We start from the raw sequence: 20636 nt of genomic DNA on the forward strand, positions 1-20636 counted from the left end.
TCTTTTTGCGTTATTGACTGGCGATTATCTTCTTCTCTGTTTCGTTTTCTTTTCCCATGAATAAAAAACGTACATCCCATTATATAAATAGAAAAGAAAATAACTTCTTTTGTCCTAAAGATATCAATAGCATTATAAGAAGAGCGTAATTTTGTACAATTTTATATAAGCACAGTACAAGTTGGCCTTTCTCTTCTGTGTTTCAGATGTTTAGATCAGAGAAGACCCAAGAGCTCCTATTCAAAACAATAATCGTGCAGGTTTGGAAAGACTGTAGGCATATTGAATACTGTACTACATCACGACATATCAACCTGCAGTTGAAGAAAAGAAGTATAGAAGTCGAGTGGATTTTACTTCTAAACGTTTACAGTGTCATGTGTGCTCCATGTGAACGATAACAGTTTATCCATTAAGGAAAGTGCTGAAATATTTCGATATTACTTTTAGCAATACAATTTTACAGTTTTATGTCCTGACAGTATTAAACATTTATAGAAGCATATATACCGTTATGCTGATGCAACACTGATTCTTTCTTTGAATACTAAGCAGCGATTCAAATTATAAGTATGGATGACAACTTTACTCACAGTTCGATTAAAATGCCATGTCTAGATTAAATCTCGCTCACAGTTCGATTTAAGTGATATTACTGGTAGGTTGACTCACATTTCAATTAAAATGCTACTTCTGGAAGGTTTACTCACACGTCGATTAAGATTCCATTTGTGGAAGGTTTATTCATAGTTCAATTAAAATTGATACCTCCAACAAAAGGAAGTCTTAAAGAGACCAATACCAAGTCATGTTATATTTCCATTCACCTGTTAAATTACAACTTTCACTTTCTCGATTGTTCCCAACTTGAATTCCCCCTAACACGAAATGCAACGCGTATTCTGATAGGATACATAAAATAAATGAACCGGGATTTCCAAAAGTTGGCACACCTTTATTGGTATCTTATCAACGTATACTTAAATATCGATTTAAATCAGCATATATCTATATTGATTGGGTGTTTTCAAATTCGATTTAAATCAGCTATTTTTTTGTGCTACATTCATACCTTTTATTTTAAAACCTCCCCATGTTCTATAATTATAATCTACTGAGTGACAAACAATCGTCCTCGGAAACCTCCAGGAGACATATCTATTAACCATTTATAGCAATGTTCTATTCCCCAGAAAGAAATATGACACCCCATAACATTATATAGATGAATTTACAAATATATCAAAGTGCATACTGACAAATACCAACCAACAGTGTACAGAGTTATTAATAATATGTAACATTGAAAAGTGTATTGCCACCATGTCACTGGCCATATTAAAACCATATGTCACTGGCCATATTAACACCATATGACACTCTACAGATGGACTGACACTACACGACACTGTGCAGACTGTCTGACAACCATATAACACTGCGCTGACTGATTAATACCATACAACACTGTACAGACTCATCAAAACCATATACAACTGTACGGATAGACTGACACCATATAAGCCTGCACATATTTATTTACACCATATATCACTGTACAAATTGATTAGTACCATGTAACAAACAGACTGACTGACAAAATATAGCCATGTACATACGGATTAACACGGAGTAACACTGTACAGATGGACATACGGATTAACACGGAGTAACACTGTACAGATGGATTGACACCATATAACACACAGATGGGTTATATTCTTCATCAGTCACACGATCTGAATGGATAAACACCAATTAAATTTCTTCGAATGAAGAAGTGCTTTAATATCACCATTTCTGGTTGGTTGAATGTTGGTTTGAATAACTTCATAAAACAATGATGGATAACTGACAAAAGTTTTCTTTAGACCATAAAACTGGTGTAGACGACAGATTCGCAGAAGCTCGGGTAGAGAAATACATGAAACAAAGACTTTTCTTCCTTTATTTACAATGTTGAAACTGTTTTTCTTAATAAAAAAAATAATGGAACCCTATATATGCAATACTATTATTTACGTCCTAATCAAAGTGTAATTTGTACCTCTGTCACCACATTATCAGGTGGGTAGCAAAGAAGAACCCTAAAAATAGTAAATTCTGGAAAGAAATATAACATTTTATCGAAAGAAGAAAGGAGTTTATGAGACTGCCTTGTGCGAGGTCGGAAATGTAAAAGAGACCGCATGCGCCCTCACGTCGGTCGTTCAGACAACTAATGGCGACAGGAGCCATTTAAGCTTAAATTACAAGTCATACTGGTTATGTCGGATAGGGCCATATATATATATATATATATATATATATATATATATATATATATATATATATATATATATATATATATATATATGTATATATATGTGTGTATCGCGCTTTATCCCTATCCACCCACCGATGTATACACCCATCCATCTCTCTATCATAGTAGTATGTTTATGTTCTTATGTGTCATAGGGTGCCGCTTTGTGTGTGTGTGTGTGTGTGAGAGAGAGAGAGAGAGAGAGAGAGACAGAGAGAGAGAGAAAGAGAGAGAGAGAGAACTTATCTGTGTGCCTTTCTGGTAGTGGTTTTGAAAAACATTGAGTATTTGTATGACTCTATTCTTAAGCCTGTTACATAGATAAGAATTTTGAGAGTATTTATACGATTTTATTTTCAAGCTTGTTACATAGATAGGAATTTTGTGAGTATATGTATGATTTTATTTTCAAGCCTGTTACATAGATACGAATCTGGTAAACTCCTGAGGAGCAAATCAAACATGAAACGTCAGAAAAATGTGCAATGTGCATTTGTAGGGTTTCGATGCAAACAGTCTACAATATATTCTTTTCATATTGCAATAATATAAGACTGGGCTATTCCTGTGTAGTTATCTCTCTGACTTGTATATCAGATATATAGACATGAAATAGCAACTGACGGCATTCTTACTGCAGCTAATGAAATTTATTTATATGCAGCGGAAAATAATTCGTGCCAAATGGAAAACGTAGCCACAGTCTTATCACATACTATTAACATGAAAAACAAAATAGTGTGCAGGTAAATATTGAATTCTCCAACAGATTTTAAAGCCTTGAAATTTTATAATGGCCTTTATCGTTTCTGTTTTATGTGACTGAATCAGCTGTAATAATCTAGAAGCAAATAAATTGTTAAAAAGAACAGCATGCATGTTTACAAAAGAAGCATAAGGCAAATGTATGACTGCGCCATCTACCTCTCAAATGTTAACTTCTCATCTAAAAATGGCGACACGCGAGAACTGGAATCATAAAATTAATAATTTCATATCATTACACCAGCTGAGTCATTTTGACAGTTACGTAAAACTTGCTGAAGTAAATCTTTTTCTAAAAAGTTTTGAATATTTTATCGTTACCCGTTAAACTGTGTAGCATAACTTGAAACCGTCATAAATTCAACAATGACATCGGCAGAAACTGTAAAAACTGACATCGACGGTGTTCAGTTAAAAAAAAATAAGTTCAAGGTAGCTAATATCAGTAGAGGAATGATACCCCACCCCCGTAGATAACTTTCTTAAATGATTTTGTTAGGTAATTAATGTCATGTAATTATTAACAATATAATGTGCAGAAACATGACAGAATAAATGAAATATGTCAGATTATCAAATGTCCAAGCTGCTATAGAATCTATTTGATTTTCTGAAGATACGGAATAATCAGTTTCCTTTGTTGTCATGTATATTATTACCAACACCAGTCCAAACTGCACTACAAATGACAGAATTAGTACTCCAAGGATAAATAAATAACACGAATGAGTTTTTCCATGCACGTGCACAAAATGTAAAAATGAAACACTGATCACTAGAAGACACAATCCTGTGTGACATAACATTGTTGTTGGTTTTCCAGACAAATTGTGCAGGTCTTTGCGCATAATGTCCACTGCATCCTGCAATAAAGAAAGGTTGAAAAGTTAGAATTTGCAGAGAAAGAGAGCCTATGCGCCGTATATGCTTAACTGTAAGTCGAATCCAACTACAAACAACACAGACACAGATATGATGTCAGGACTATGCTGTTTATTAGGACTAATAATAAAAATTTAAAAAAACTCCCATAGATCCTGGCATTCCGGTACATGATTAAACGGCAGATCAAGGTCTATGTCGTGTTATATATATATATATATATATATATATATATATATATATATATATATATATATATATATATATATAATTTATATTGTGTGTACGTGATTGAGGGTTGAGTTCTGGCCTACCTGAATATTGTCTTGGCTAAGAGTTGATGTGTTGTGATGTGATTTGGATTTTTAACGTAGCTTTAACAATTTTTTCAGTCATATCGCTACGATGCCTGCAATGTGGCAGTTTATAGTGATGTCTAGCACTGGGGCATCATACCGCAGACATGTAGCATGATGTCCCACCCAGTCACATTATCCTGACACCGGGCCGACCAGTCCCCTAACACTAACCTCTTAATGCTGAGCGCCAAGCAAGGCAACTATCAGTACCATTTTTTAAGTCTTTGGTATGACAGCCGGGGATCGAACACACGATCTCTCGCATCCGAGGCGGACGTTTTAACCACTAGGCCACCGGAGCGGTGGCTGAGAGTCAAGCCTACCAGAAATTTGTCTTTTTATAAAAAGATGCTTACTTCGATTTGAGTTCAAGACCTAAACTTATTTACAAAGTAGAATAAACATCATGGGCATTGTATTGTGTCATAGGTCAAGTGAAATTAGTATGTATAAGGATGTGATATACAAAATCATTCATTCCTCTTTTTTTTCAGTCTGTGGAATCATTTACTGATGTGTTAAGATTTAATTTGAGAAGAAACATTTATTTAAATTACTGACTGGGAATTACAAAGTGATCATTTACTTTTTAGACTAAAACACCAGTCTGTGATTATTGTGAATTCATTCAAAAACATTCTGCTTTGTATAATTGTGATACATTAAGACAATCGATGCATCGGCACATTCAAGACTATTGGCACATCAGCACATTCAATATTAGAAATCAATCGGAGCATTCTTTACTTTTGGCTTTGACATAAAGTTTTGGATTATTTGGGATTTAATTCACAATACAATAACTTTCTCTTAAATGTTCCTTATGTAACTTTGAGAAAAGAATTATTTACTAACTTTACTAAACTTGTTGGTTTCTACTTCATTCTGTTACATAGTTTAAGACCATAGAATCGTAACAATTGTTTGCATTTGGAACTATTTTATATCTGAGTATATCCGGTAATCTCATCTACTATAATAGCATATAAAGTATATTTATCATTTCATACGTTTGGTGAACCTACGTCACCACCTCCAAGGTTACAAAGGAAATGGATAATTTCTAAGAAGCTCTGACCACATGGAAGCTACAGTATATATGAATGCGAGTATAGATTGACGGATCATCAGCTAAACATGTATATCCCACCCATTTCTGATACAGTGCACATTTCAGAAACTTTAAATCCACCATTTAACTTCCATATTAAGAAAATAAAACCCCGTGGAGCTGGGGAAGAGATTGATCAGTGCGTGTTTTGGTCTTTTGGGAAAATATCTGACCATTAGCAAATGTAAAATTCTGGTCAGCTGATTAGTATTTCAAAGTTTCTCGTATTGTCTTATTATCGACCATGCTAAAACTACTAAAATTTATCAGAAACAATCATTTATTTCCGAGGCACTCGATGCAATGCTTAAATAACAGAAGTTAGAATAAATGACTGCGGAAGAATCCAGCCAAACCGAGCATGCAAACCTATGCAGACGTTCTATAAATACAAGCAAACCATTGTTAATGAGGCTAGCTGGTATAGTGCTTAAAATATTCCCCGCTGCAATCAGAAATCACACAACGTCGCCTTCAGTATCTATTGTCTGGTAACACCATTCCACATTATGCATTTCTAAATGTTAAAATTTGATTTATGTTTCTTTATCAGGCCCCCTGCCACGCTAAAGAGCTTATAAATGACTTCTCTCTAAATATGAGCCAGAAACTATATCACCTGATACGAAGGCTGATATTTATCATTCTAGGAGAGAGAGGGGATGGCGACGGAGAGACAGAAAGTTCCTAGGTTTGCAAACGGCGTACCGTGAATGGCACATTATACGCCGTCCCGTATTTAATAATCACCTATGCAGAGAATTTAATTTGTTCTGCAGAATCCTTTTTTTTTTTCTTCTTTGAGTCCCAATAACCTTGACGTTTGACCTCGAACATGCTTCCTTACCACAAGTGCAAGCTATCTACAAAGTTGTGTCCATATCTGTAATACTGTAATATACAACTAATAGTATTGTGCTGCAACCTATTTTCTTAATTCATTCCCACTAACCACAACATTTGACTTCAAAATCAATAGGCTCCTTCCATGCCTTTGTGCACGTCATCGTCGTCGTTTGGTACAGGTATGTCATGCAGAATACTGTTATTGTGTGGAAACCATCTTTACTACTTCAGTCAGAGTGACCCTGACCGTGGCCTTTTCACCCAGAAATCGATGGATTTCTTCTCTCTCCAAAGTGTAAGCCATCCACATCGTTGGTAACTGATGATTGTGGAGAATTCACGTTGGTGTGTGAAAACAATTTATATTACTTTAGACAATGACCTTTTCGCCCTACATGTCAACCATCTACAAATATTGACAACCCTTGGTGGTGGAAAACTTGATTTAGAGTTATAAGCCATTTTTCATTTTTCAGACATAGTAACTTTGAACCTTAGACCAAAAAGATCAAAAGTGTTCTATCTTACCCCAAGCTGCAAGCGATCCACATCTGCTAACTGCAGACTGTTGATGTGCATAAACGTAGTTGGTAAGACACTGACGGACGCTCAAGATAACGTAATACGTTCCAGGTTATGTGACGATTCGATTGCGTTCATACTAAACAATATCGTTTTCTTAATGTAGATCATACTTTAAACGTGTATTAATGGTCAATAAAGGAACTAATAACACAAACTGTATCATGCGTTGATTGAACTTGTGTAAGGGTTGACAGGTCACTCATTTGCCCTCATTATCATATTCGTATTAATGAGCGGTATTTACAGGGCAATAGCACGTGGCTCGAGACGATCATTACTTCCAACAAATAACAATTACACACCCTTTTTCTTGATTTTCTTGCCTTTTTTAAGACAGACATATATAACTAGATTCTACATAGATAATTATTCAGATTTTTATAAAAGAGTACAAGACCTGATGACATTTATATATAATGAGAGGCAATAAAAGAATCTGATTACGTCAGTGTTGTTATTTATATTTGATTTAAATTATACTTGATTTAATTTAATTGTTTGTTTGTAAGTTTTACATTTTTTTTATTCCATTACATGCTTTTGTAATGTAACTTTATTTACTGGAATAGAGCTCAGTTCTGACTGATTTGTTTTATTTTTTGACGTAAACTACTCTATAGAAATATTGTATCTAATGCTGACCATAGTTACTGACCTTGATTCAGAACCAGTGATAGTTTGTAGTAAACAACCTTTTTTAGTTTTTTAAATTCTTTCTCAGAGTTAGATTCATAAAGTTGAATCGATGCCATACTTGGAGTACGTGACAAATAATATGTAGCAATTGTTACAAACTATGTTTTTTTTTCCGAAGGATTGGCCCAGATCCGGAAGTTCGTGTGATCTAAATTAATTCTTGGACAAAGATAGTTATCGAAATTCATACAGAATTCAAAAACCGGAATATTATTTGTGTGATTCAACAAAGAACTATTGAGACATCAGTAAGACGCTGACCAAAGCATACGTCATTGCCTTCCATTTTGAATTTCATCGGGATTCGAACTCAGTTTCGTTAGGACTTTTTATCACGATAACTTCAATTTTTTAATTCTTGGATTATTTTTTTTTTTGATTCGTAAAACCGTAAGTTCTTTTTTTACCTTGTTTGTCAAGGGAAGTAAATTATTTGTTAAATTTTACAAAGCTTATTGTCTTAACTTTTTCTTTTACGTTTTCTAAGAGTCTAAACACGTAACAGTCTGTGTTGAATCTGCGAACTACGCTGGGTTATTTTCTCTTCATTGAAAAAGGAACTGAGTGAGAAAAGTAACACTGGACAACAAATTTTTACAAAAGTCATGTTACTGAAATAAAATTAGTCAATTCTTATCAATTTTTATGTGCTGAACACGAATATGACAGTCAAATTGCAAAATTGGCTCTAGTTTTTTTGTAATCTGCAAGAAATTAATGTTTACATAACGAAATGCATTCCAATAGTAAAAGGTCAACTGTAATAGCCTACCTATAAAAAATCAAGTCATTGACTACATCTTAGATTTCTTCGCCTGTCTCTTGTACAGCTGTTCGGGAGCATCTCTGAGGAGTGTCCAGCAGTAGTCAGCCAGCATTGTAGTGGACCATTTTCCCTGGTATCTTTGTTCCATTGTTGCGATATCTTGATGAAAACGTTCGCCGTGTTCATCACTAACAATACCACAGTTGCTAGGAAAGAAATCCAAATGGGAATGAAGGAAGTGAATCTTTAGAGACATATTGCAGCCAAGTTTCTTATACTTCATCAACATGTCTTCTACTAGTTCCTTATAGTTTTCTGCCCTAACATTTCCGAGGAAGTTTGTAGAAACTAGGCGAAAAGCATTCCATGCTTGTTTCGCGTCACCTTCCAGCAAGTTGTTGAACCGGTCATCTTTGAAAAGCTCTCGAATCTGAGGACCCACAAAAACTCCCTCTTTAATCTTTGCTTCGCTGAGTCGAGGGAATTTTTCATGCAGGTATCGGAATGCTGGCAAAGTCCGGTCAATGGCTTTCACGAAGTTCTTCATCAAACCTAGTTTGATGTGAAGGGGTGGTAGCAAGATTTTCTGAGCCTCAACCAGAGCTGGGTGTTGGATATTCTTCTCTCCAATGGCTACATTCTGCCTGTGAGTCCATTCCTTCCTCATGTAGTGCATTTCCCTTGCTCGGCTATCCCACTCGCATAAGAAACACATGTATTTTGTATATCCTTGCTGCAGTCCCATTAAAAGGGCAACTACCTTCAAATCACCACAGAGGTGCCAGCTGTACTTGTTATACTCAATGGAATTCAGTAGCTGCCTTAAGTTATCGTATGTCTCTTTCATGTGGACAGCATACGCTACTGGAATAGATGGAAGAATGTTTCCATTGTGCAAAAGCACAGCCTTGAGACTCAGTTTCGAAGAGTCCACAAATAGTCTCCATTCTTGTGGGTCATGAGTGATTTTTAAAGCATTCATGAGGCCCTCAATATCGGAACAGAATATCAGATTACTTTCCTTTCTGAAGAAAGGCTCCAATTGCTGGTGGCGCTTTCGATATGCAGTAATTGTGACATCTTCTTCTAGAAGATTCCATTGTTGGAGTCTTGATCCTAGCAATTCTGCCTTGTTCTTTGATAAGTCCAAATCACGAATCAGGTCATTTAGTTCTTCCTGTGTTATTCTGTGTGGGGTTGATGATGCACCACAGTGAAAATCTGGATCACTGCATGCTGATGGACCAGGAGAAGAACAGGTCGACTCACCTTTGTCTTCGTCAGATGAATCAAGAGAATATTCTGCTGGAGGTTCTGGAATAGGAAGTCCCTCACCCTGTGGAACTGGTCTCAATGCAGACGGAATGTTTGGGTAGACTATTCTCGACTTCTTTCGCTTCGTTATTCCGCTGGAAAGAGGAGGAACCAAGCAGAAGTAACAGTCATTTAGGTGGTTGCTTGGCTCTCTCCACACCATTGGGACTGCAAACGGCATTGATGACCTTTTGCAATTCAACCACTGTGAAAGCTGTGTTGTACATGTAGCACAGCATATATGCGGAGCCCAAGGCTTGTCTTGGTCACCAACCTTGCATCCGAAGTAAAGATGATATGCCTTCTTCACTTGAGAATTGATACTTTTCTTCTGGTTGGCAAATGTCACTTCCCCACAAATATAGCAAAAATTGTCCGCGGTATTAACACACTTTCGAGGCATTACTGTTCTTTATTGTACGTAAATGGATAAAATAATAAGTTTTATGTAACAGTAGCTTGAACTGTCTCGCACAACGTCTAAAATATTTTAAATGCTGAACCTATCTGATTGGGCTTTATATAGTACACTGCTTACGTCAGCTTCAGCAGCCGCCTGGCATTAGTATAATAGGCCTACACATGTATAGTACACTGCTGACGTCAACTTACTTCAGCAGCCGCATGGCATTAGTATTGCATTGCATCAGAAAATGATGCAATCAACTGTGGATGATGTGAGCATGATGGTATTATGCAATGTTACATCATTATTCCGGATGTTGCTGCAGTCCTACTGGAGAAATTTACACAGTGAAACATAGAAAATGAGGTATATGAATATCTTCAAAACGAGAGCCAATACAAATTTTTCACGGTTATATTCGTGTTCGGCACACCAAAATACTACAGATTAGGGCCTTTTCAAGTCAGTAATGATTTCACTGTTGACCAGTGTAATCAATGTCCGACTTGTACCAAGACAAGAAATCCAAGTCACGGGGTAACAATATTTATCCTCTTCAGTGTTTCCATCTCGGCAGAGCCTCATGAGGAGATAAATATTATAACACCTTGACTAGGATTTCCTTGTCTCGATACAAATCCCAGCACATGTTGTATTATGATCAGCCTAGGTAAGTTAAGTGAATTTCCAAATATAACAAGAATATTTTTTTAACCCCAAGTTAATACCGGATACATTCGTTTAAATATAACGTTTTTTGTACCACTTGATGAAATATATCCGTTATTAACGTAAGAAAAGAAACTGACCTCTGTATATATACACACACGTGTGTGCGTTGAGAACGCATCTCCTACATGGATGGAGTTTTGTCGCGAATAAAGGCAAACACGAGCTTGGAAACATAGTAATTAGGTCTCCTTTAAGTGTCATTTCAGTGAAAAAAATCAAGTTATATAAATCGAACATGTTTGCTTGAAACGAGGGAATAACATATATTTCATCCATTGAGTGAAAAATACGTAAGCTTTTTTTTTTACTCATGAGATGAAATATATCCAATTTAATCAAACAGTCTGAAACCGCTAATTTCTTACTGTATCCCGCGCGATAAATTCAGCAGCTTATAGTGTATGTTCCGTGGTGTTGTGTGTGACTCGCACAGAAAAAAATATCCAGCAATATCAATCTTCTTCCAAATTCACACAACAAAAAGCACATTAAAAACAAAAATAAACTGAAGAACAAAAGTATGTGTGCCCTGTGGGATTTCAGTGTAGTTCGCATGCATGCGAGGAGGATATACTTGTAACTACACCATCAAAGTGTCTCATATTTTTAGGTCCTCAACGTCAAGTGACGAACACTGAACACAACACTCCTGGTATTCCACTCCAGTGATATATCAGAATTGATTGTCTTGGAAAATCCAGTAATTCGCGCCATAGCATAAAATACAAATTATTGTAGTTATAAATATACATTAAACGGAGCGGAAAGTTCTATCCCTGGATACAAGCTATAACCCTGGCTAAAAAAGGTGACATCCTTGCATACCAGAAAGAGCCATTCCTGTCTACAAGAAAGTAAAATCCTTGCATACAATAAAGAGATACCGCTACCTCCAAGAAGGTGTTATACTTGGCTCCATCAGAGGCTGTGTGACAAAACAAAAGGAACTTACATGGATGGAGAATATTATTGTACAGGTGACATAATTAATGCTCGCCTCCTATGATAATTAAACTTTTGTTTATTAATTTATCAAGCCAACTGCATATGGAATCCACTGAATATTGATGCAATACCCTCGCATTAATAACGAATAACGTTGATAATGGTTGTCTGTCGCGAAGATTTTTCAGACATAGTTATATATTTGCCACATGAAAGGTGGGGTGGGGTGTTTCGCAGAATGATTGTGAAAATGTCCATCCATCATACAATAATACCATGCAACCGACACATATCTGACTATAGGACCATAATGTGTGTTTGTTTTAATCGGCGTTAGATTTTGTTTTAGATTTCGTTGCGGTCTCATTTGATTAGAGTGTCTAAAACGTCAACAGCTTTTTCTTGCTTAAAATGTTTACTAGTTACAGTCACAAAGGAGGGGGTGAGGGGCCGAGTGGTCTAAAGCGCTCGCCATTACTGATCACTGCCACCTCACCTATGTCCGCGTAGGTTAGTCTTGGACTCGGCCAATGTGGTTGTTTGAGAAAGCTTGCCAGTAGCTTCTTGTGGGTCGGTACTTCTTATCGGAGTTTTCCAGTGCTTTTTCTCCATCAGTTTTACTGGCCGCCATGCATAGCATCAGTTTTACTGGCCGCCATGCATAGCCTATCATGTGCTGCAAAATGGTTATTAACTATCACAACAACAACACAGTCACCAAAAACATGCACTTGCCTTTATATATAAATATATATATATATATATATATATATATATATATATATATATATATATATATATATATATATATATATATATATATATATATATATATAGTGAAATACTACTACTTACGTTGTCTTCTCACCAACAACTGGTTTGCCCATCGACCATCACTTACATAGGCAAACTTAAAATATTACACACAGAATCTGTCCCTTCTATGAAAAGGGCAAAATTCTGGTTGCACATTCCATCAAAAGGGTATTTAATTTGCTCCATTTATAAAATGTACAAATCGCTTGCACTTTTCATGAACTGTGCAGAGTGGCTACCCATTTCATGACGTGCTTTCTGACAGTGTGTGCGCATATATATATATATATATATATATATATATATATATATATATATATATATATATATATATATATATATATATATATATATACTACTATCAAAAGGTTTAGAGAATTTTTAATTCGAACTCTGCGGGTATTTGTCACGTTTGATCAGCCCCAGTTAGTAAGTCGTGTATAAACTTAGGTATTATTACAAGCCATGGTTTGATGTCTAAACATTAATTATCTTACGCAAGGTTACCGTGACCAGAGAGAAGACCCGGCATCTTGAATCGGCACAGTTAGATCGAGCGACTTCACACCTATATGTTACAGCTTAGTCCTAAGATCAGAGGAATCCGCGAGGGAATGGTGCGTGTTCTAAATCCGTCCCCACGTGAACAGACAGCGAGAAGGACATTGTCCACTTAGTTTGATTGGATCGGGTCAAAACGACACCCGATCGGAATTGTGATAACTATTTCGATCCAAATTATAATTTCTAACTAGCAAGCGAAAATTTAATATCGCTAAGGAAGATTGCTGAGCATTACAGGGTTACTCCGAGGAGGCCACTCATAATTTGGCGGTCAACCGCAGAGGGGATTCTAACGAAAGACAAAATATCGTAAAGGAAGCTTTTCTGGGGGATAGAACTTCCGGTTAAGTCCAGACTCTATAAGAGGGAAGACGGAAGTAAGACTAGCAGAGCAGTTGGGGTCGACAAGTCTACGCGGTGGAGAGAGTCGAGAAGGAGGAAAAGCAGTCGAGGAGAAAGAAGTGGAAAAGGAGGATGAGTATAGAGAATTCGAGCAGAAGGAATTTGGAGAAAGTCGGGAGGAAGAGGAGAAGGAATTGGAGGAATAAAAGAGAAAAATACACAGACGAGTAGAATACACGGACAGGTGGAAACCTATCTCACACCACTAATCAAGTGATGCAACAGACTATCACAGGGTCGAGCGGAAGGAGAATACTTTGGACATTTGAAGCACTTGGCTATTGAATTATTATTAGATTGTTATTCGTTGAATTTCACTTTCTCTATATTCAATAATTTAACCGTCGGTATTGTCGACTGGTCGTTCGGAGCTTTACATCGATCTTTCACTAATTTAACTTCCAACCAAAATCGAGCCTGGGTGGGACATTTGTAATAATTTAAATAGAATATTGGGAGCACCCCACTCCAACCATAACACATACCACAGTGGCGTAATAACAACCCGACACACCACAGTCATGGCTTCGTCCGGGATCTGAATAAGACATAAATTATATCTTCACGACCTAAAGTTTTATAAGTTAGGAGGTACTAGTGAACAGTTGTGAGATATTTTCCATTCTGTGTCTTTGAATTTTTATGATTTTTCAACTTTTGTACGTTATATTTTGATATTTGCATGCTTGGTAGATTTCAATTAATTGCCGTAATTGTGAAGCAAATATCGGACAAAATATCTTACCTGAGCGAAGTTAGTTGTTGTCAACCGGTAGGTATTGGGTTAGGAACGTGTAACATCTGTCAATTGTTTAATAAGGGTATCACTTACTGTTAGCATCATCAGAAAATAACTATTGAAAGACAAATGATTAAAGAGTATCACGGCATCGGCTCGGAAGATCTAGGGTAAGAGGGAGATCACCTATCAGCGTTCACACAGGAGAGAATCAAAGAATGGAGGGCCGAAAAAGCAGCTAAAAGAGAGGCAGAAAAATAGGTGGCCAGGATGGCCGAAAGGGAGAAAGAGTTGGAGCTGGTCAAGATATTAGCCGACAGAGAAACACAGAAACAGCTGGAGATGGTCAAGATAGCAGTGGACAGAGACACGGATGGAGCTGGCTAGGATATCCGCGACTGGAAAGAAAGAGAGCTCGCTCACGCTCTGAAATAGATAAAGTAAGGATAGAAGCTAGGACCGCCGATAGGAACGACTCCAGTACGAGTTCTGGAGGGAGCGTACGACCGATTACCGAGTACCGAATGGCACAGATAAATAGTCCGCGTTTCAACAACAAAGAAGAATCCATTGACGATTTCCTCGTGCAATTTGAGAAACTCTCGTGCGTTCATAAAATTCCCGAGCAATATTGGGCGATTGACATCTCAGACTTTTTGCAAGATGCAGCTCGCGAAGTTTACCATAACTTATCCTCAGAAGAAGATGACAACTATAATGCCCTAAAGGATGCCCTTCTTTGCTATTATCGGCTGACCGTCGAAACGTAAACTTTTTCGGGACTAGACGAAAAAGGCAACGGAAAATCACTCTCAATTCCACACCCGTGTTCGAGGGATATTTGAGAAGTGGATATAGATGGCAATAGTCGAACGATCGTATGACGTGCTACGCGAGGCTATACTCAATGAGCATGTCCTTAGCACTTACCGTCGCGAGTGCACATTATTCCTAAGAGAGAGAGAGAGAGAGAGAGAGAGAGAGAGAGAGAACACCGTACTCTCAAAGAGATCACCAGCATGGCGGAGAGATACGAGTAGGCACACTCGAAGAGTGGAGGTTCCGACGTTACGGGCCGACCCCAACCCACTGAGTCTCTTCGAGTGCTTGAAGGAGAGCTGATTGTCCGTAACCGTCATGGCGACAGGAAGATCGGAAGGGGATCTACAGATAAGGATGCCACCCATAGACCAGGGTATGCCTCACACACGAAAACGGGCCTTGCAGGACGGCGAGGGCCGCCAATGTGCTACAACTGCAAACGCCAGGGGCATTTTCTAAGGGACTGTCCCAAGGGCAGACAGACCCAGGTGAATGTCGTGGCTTGGAAGGAGTGCGAGCCGGAGGCAAGCTGTAAACCAGCAAACCTAGCGTCCACAACTGTCAACGAAGAATGTGTCACCGTCTTGTAGGTCACTGTGTAGCGTTCCCACCCTTGTCGTCAAGAATTATGTTAAGCCTGCGGACTACGGAGGGGAGATAATTGAGGTCCAGTACGCGAACTACGCAAGTGACTCGTTGCCAGTGGCTGTCATTGACCTCGATTCACCGTACGTGAGGGGGAAAATTGAAGCTGCGTGATTGGATGCAGTATCACATGACGTCATACCGGAATATCGTTATGTATTGATTACAACCGAATCCCCAATCCTGCACATGACACCTATGAGTGTTTTGAAAACCAGATCCAAGAGTCGACAGACGAACCGACCCGATGAAACTTCCGTCGACACCGGTCAGAAACGTGCTTACAGCCGCATTGAGGAAGCTTCTGCAGGAAGACGCAACTCTGGTGCAGTTGCGTAAATACTCTGCAGATGCAACGAAGAAAGTAACTCCGAATGGCGCGGTGAAGTTCGCATACAAGAAGTGGATCTTGTAACACCACGCCGTGAAAGGACACGAACACTTCAAGCAAGTTGTCGTACCAAAGGAGAATCGATGTGAAATGTTGAAACTCACGCAAGAAAGTCTCATGGGAGGATATATAGGAATTGCCAAGACGCGTGATCGTCTTGTCAAGGAATTCTACTGGCCAGGGGTCCAAGGAGATGTTAAGCGGTTCTGTCTCTCCTGTGACAAGTGTCAGAGAATGTCACCGAAAACGGATCATCCACCCGTCCCCTTGGGGATTACTGCCTTTATCGATGAACCATTTCTACGCGTTGCGATGGATTTTATGGGACCGATAAATTCCGCGTCGCAACAAGGAAATCTGTATATTTTAACGGTCATAGATTATGCTACACGCTATCCGAAGGCTGTCCGCAATTTGTTGCGTTATATTGATTCGGAAACCGTCGCTGAAACGCTGTTTCGGATTTGGTCAAGGGTCAGAGTTCCCGATGAGATCCTCACCGATCAAGGGACACAATTCATGAGTCGCGTGATGGCAACGGTGAACCGACTAATGTCGATTAAGCACAATACGACTACACCGTGTCACCCCCAATGTAACGGACTGGTCGAGCGATTTAACGGGACACTGAAAAACACGCTTAAAAAGCTATGTAAAGGCCGCCCTCAAGAATGGGATCCGTACATTCCTGCCACGCTTTTCACATATCGGGAAGTACTACACGCGAGTTTAGGGCTTCTCCCTTTGAACTCATGTATGGGAGGATCGTACGTGGCCCAATCACCGTACTTAGACAGCTGTGGACGGACGACCACGCTGTCGAAAAGGTACGTACTGCCTATCAGTTTGTTGCACATTTGCGAAACAAACTGGAGGAAGTTTGTTCCCATGCACATGAGAACATCAAGCGAGCGAAGTCAAGTCAGGCGATGCATTACAACAAGCGCGCGAAACCACACCAGTATGAAGTAGGGGACAAGGTGTTGTTGCTGTTGCCCCAATAACACAACAAGCTACAAGTTTCTTGGAGGAGGCCCGTACGTAGTTACCGGGAGGGTCTAAGGTCAAACCTATCGGATACGGCTATCGACTAAGGTGAAGCTGTACCATGCCAATCTCCTTAAGAGATACCGAGAAAGGGGGACTGGCAACGATTTTACCGTCTCCACTATCGTCATCGAGGGCGCCGAAGGCGTTAAGGTAGGTGCGAACACTGTTCCGAGTTGTCCCAGCGGGAAGCGATATAGACGTTGCTGACGGGGTATTCCTATGTGCTTACCGAAATACTCGACAGAACGTGACTTGTCGAGTTCGGGTTACAGTTGGTGGACGACCGGCCAGTGCAGCGGAAACCTTATCCTTTTTCCGATGCGAAACGTCAAGTCGTAAGAGAAGAGATAGAGCAGATGATTGTTCTGGGAGTAATCGAGCCAGCCGATTCTCCGTACAGCTCGCCTGTAGACTTAGTGCAGAAGAAGGCTGGCAAACATTGGTTTTGTGTCGACTAATGGAAGCTGAATCTGGTGACGAAATTTGAAGTCGAAATGCTACCTGACCCATAACATATTTTCGCGTCGGTCTCGAAAGCGAAATATTTTTCGAAGTTGGATTTGTCCAAGCGCTATTGGCAAATTCCTGTAAAGGGAGGAGGATAGGGCAAATCTCGCTACTTCCGATTAGTCATGCAGTTCGGAGTCCAGAATGCGCCCAGCGTCTTCACTAGAATGTTGTGGAAGTTGTTGGAGCCCTTGCGTGATAGGGGTGTTCACCTTTCCATGGATGATCTATTGCTAGCCACAGAGACATGGGATGAGCACCTCACTCTGCTACCTGACGTTTTGGATTGCACTATTTGGGACACACCTTGAGACAAGGCATGCTGTCCCCAGAGAAGTCGAAGGTGGAACAGCTGAGAAATACCACACGTCCCATAACGAAAGTCGAGATGTGGTCATTCCTAGGATTAACCGGGTATAACCGGAGGTATTTGGCCAATTTCAGTGCGATTGCAGGGCCGTTGTTTGACCTGATCAGGAAACGAGCCCTCGAATAAAGTTATTTAGACGGATGCGTGTGAGTAAGCTTTTCTAAAGTTGAGGGATAGGCTGACATCCGACGCTGTTGTCCGTCTACCGGATCTGTCCAAAGAATTCGTGCTGCGCACTTAAGCATGTGACACGGGCTTGGGAGCAGTACTACGGCAACAGCAGAGACGACGCTTTTGGCGGTCGTGTACGGCAGTCGAAAACTGATTGCTGCCAAGAACTACTCTAATAAGGAAATTGTTCTCTAACCGGTATGATAGTATTATTTGTAATGAATGTTAATTCTGCCTAGCTATATCAAGCATTCTCCTGTAGAATCCAGGGATAGTACTTTATGTTCTGTCGGTGTATATTTGTAATTCTCTCTCTCTCTCTCTCTCTCTCTCTGTGTCAAAGTTCATTCATGTAGAGAAGGAAAGAACAGAGGCACTATATCATTTTTAATTTTGTGCGTATATGTGAACGTGCGTTCGTGCGTATTTTTTATTACTAGGTCTTTCTAACTTAACCTCATGCTAATATTTTATTTATCACTATAGACTATAAACACGCCGTTTGAGTAATAAAACTATTACCGTTTGGATTTCTTTTGTGTCCGTACTAACGAATCTGGCTCTTCTGCGACCTCCATCATCCGTACGTTTAATCCGTGCCGCATTCGCAGCCAGTCTCAGCGTCACTTCTTCGTCGTCATCCATCGTTAAAATCTATTTCAAAAATCATGATATTTAATTGTATATAAATATGTTTATAAAGTGGCGGAAAATAATGATATTAAATGTCGTAATAAACCTAAATGAATTTTATTTCACCATTTCTGTTGATAATGACAATGAAATAATGTTTTATAATGACAGAGGAAAGAAAAATTTACTACAATTTTCTAAACGATGTAAATAAAAACAAAGAATCGTATATTGCTTTGATGAAAAGTTAATGTACAAAAACAAAGATTGCAAAATTCTGTTTTACGTTAACATACAAAAACAAAGGTTGCAAAATTCTGTTTTACGTTAACACACAAAATCAAAGATTGCAAAATTCTGTTTTACGTTAACATACAAAAACAAAGGTTGCAAAATTATGTTTTACGTTAACATACAAAAACAAAGGTTGCAAAATTCTGTTTTACGTTAACATACAAAAACAAAGATTGCAAAATTCTGTTTTACGTTAACATACAAAAACAAAGGTTGCAAAATTCTGTTTTACGTTAACATACAAAAACAAAGGTTGCAAAATTCTGTTTTACGTTAACATACAAAATCAAAGATTGCAAAATTCTGTTTTATGTTAACATACAGAAACAAAGGTTGCAAAATTCTGTTTTACGTTAACATACAAAAACAAAGATTGCAAAATTCTGTTTTACGTTAACATACAAAAACAAAGGTTGCAAAATTCTGTTTAAAATCGAGGTAGAAGATTTTGTATAGATATGGTAAACGAAGTGGTGGATACAGAGAGGATTCAAGAGTTGAGTGAAACCCAAATTAAATCGAAATAGTGGAAATTTCAAAGAAGAAAGAACCGAAAAAAACACGAAAAGGCTGAACATTTTATGCGAAATAAACACAACGATCTACAAAAGTTGACCCAGGTAAATAAAATTCCTATAACCCATCCCTGATTATGTAACTGTTCATTCCTGGACGTGAACTGCATAATGCCAAGGCAAATCATTGAACTGGTCAAGCGAGTTGCCCGCCCGCTACAGTTTTTTTATACGATAAAGGAAGGAGCGACAACTTATAACATCATGGGTTATCCGTAACATACATGCATTGTGATTAAGCTAATTCAGAAGTAGAACGGGTCTACATTTACTTAAAATACTTCTTGAAAGAAAAAACACCTCGAACCAACTGAATGATAGCTACAGCTTTTATAAGTAAGTTAGCCGGGGTGGCTCAGTGGTTAGCCTGCAGGACTCACGACCGATAGGGTACGGGTTCGAATCCTACCATTGGATCCTCACGAGTCCGCTATCGTGGTATGTCCTTGGGCAAGAAACTTTCATTGCCTCGGCACTATATAACGCGTATGGTCCAAGTCCACTCAACAATAATCTAAACAAGACGGAACAGTCTGTATACGCAGAAAAAGGAAACGAAAAAAATATCAAAATAGTGATGAACGTTTTGTTTGGATGTTTACATTCAACCACGTGACCTTTTCAAATTACACAGTTATGCTTAGCCTATAAAAGATTACAAACATGATCACTCATAAAAACGATTATTTTAGTTGTCGTCATCATTAGCAGCAGCAGCGTCCAAGCGATGTGATATTTCTAGGTCTTTGTATGCAGAGGGGGCTGAAAATCACACTTTTTCAGGGGTGTTGTAACATCCTATACATCACTCTTTCAGGGGTGTTGTAACATCCTATACATCACTCTTTCAGGGGTGTTGTAACATCCTATACATCACTCTTTCAAGGGTGTTGTAACATCCTACACAACACTTTTTCAGGGGTGTTGTAACATCCTATACATTCT

At 38.6% G+C, this 20636-nt stretch overlaps 2 protein-coding genes across 9 annotated transcripts in view; one reads left to right on the top strand and one right to left on the bottom strand.

Annotated features, from left to right (window-relative positions):
- The window catches only part of LOC149781629 (uncharacterized), a 155902-nt gene extending 155107 nt beyond the window's left edge, over positions 1-795 (top strand). For all 7 annotated transcript variants that reach the window (XM_089935691.1, XM_089935688.1, XM_089935690.1 and 4 more), the window contains one exon: positions 207-795. In XM_089935691.1, coding sequence (XP_089791817.1) covers position 207 — 1 coding nt within the window. In that variant the 3' untranslated portion in view covers positions 208-795. The remainder of the gene's footprint in view (positions 1-206) is intronic.
- Positions 796-2633: 1838 nt separating this feature from the next.
- LOC149781631 (uncharacterized) overlaps positions 2634-20636 on the bottom strand; it is a 46511-nt gene continuing 28508 nt past the window's right edge. For both annotated transcript variants that reach the window (XR_016414753.1, XM_089935696.1), the window contains exons 2-3: positions 18712-18843; positions 2634-3933 (exon numbers count right to left, since the gene is read on the bottom strand). Coding sequence is in view for 1 of the 2 variants with exons in the window: in XM_089935696.1 (XP_089791822.1) it covers positions 3580-3933; positions 18712-18843 (486 nt within the window). In the remaining variant the exon portion in view is untranslated. The remainder of the gene's footprint in view (positions 3934-18711; positions 18844-20636) is intronic.

The sequence above is a fragment of the Sinohyriopsis cumingii genome, chromosome 15, assembly GCF_028554795.1.
Source record: "Sinohyriopsis cumingii isolate HCF-2022 chromosome 15, ASM2855479v2, whole genome shotgun sequence".
In the NCBI taxonomy this organism is placed as follows: Eukaryota; Metazoa; Mollusca; class Bivalvia; order Unionida; family Unionidae; genus Sinohyriopsis; species Sinohyriopsis cumingii.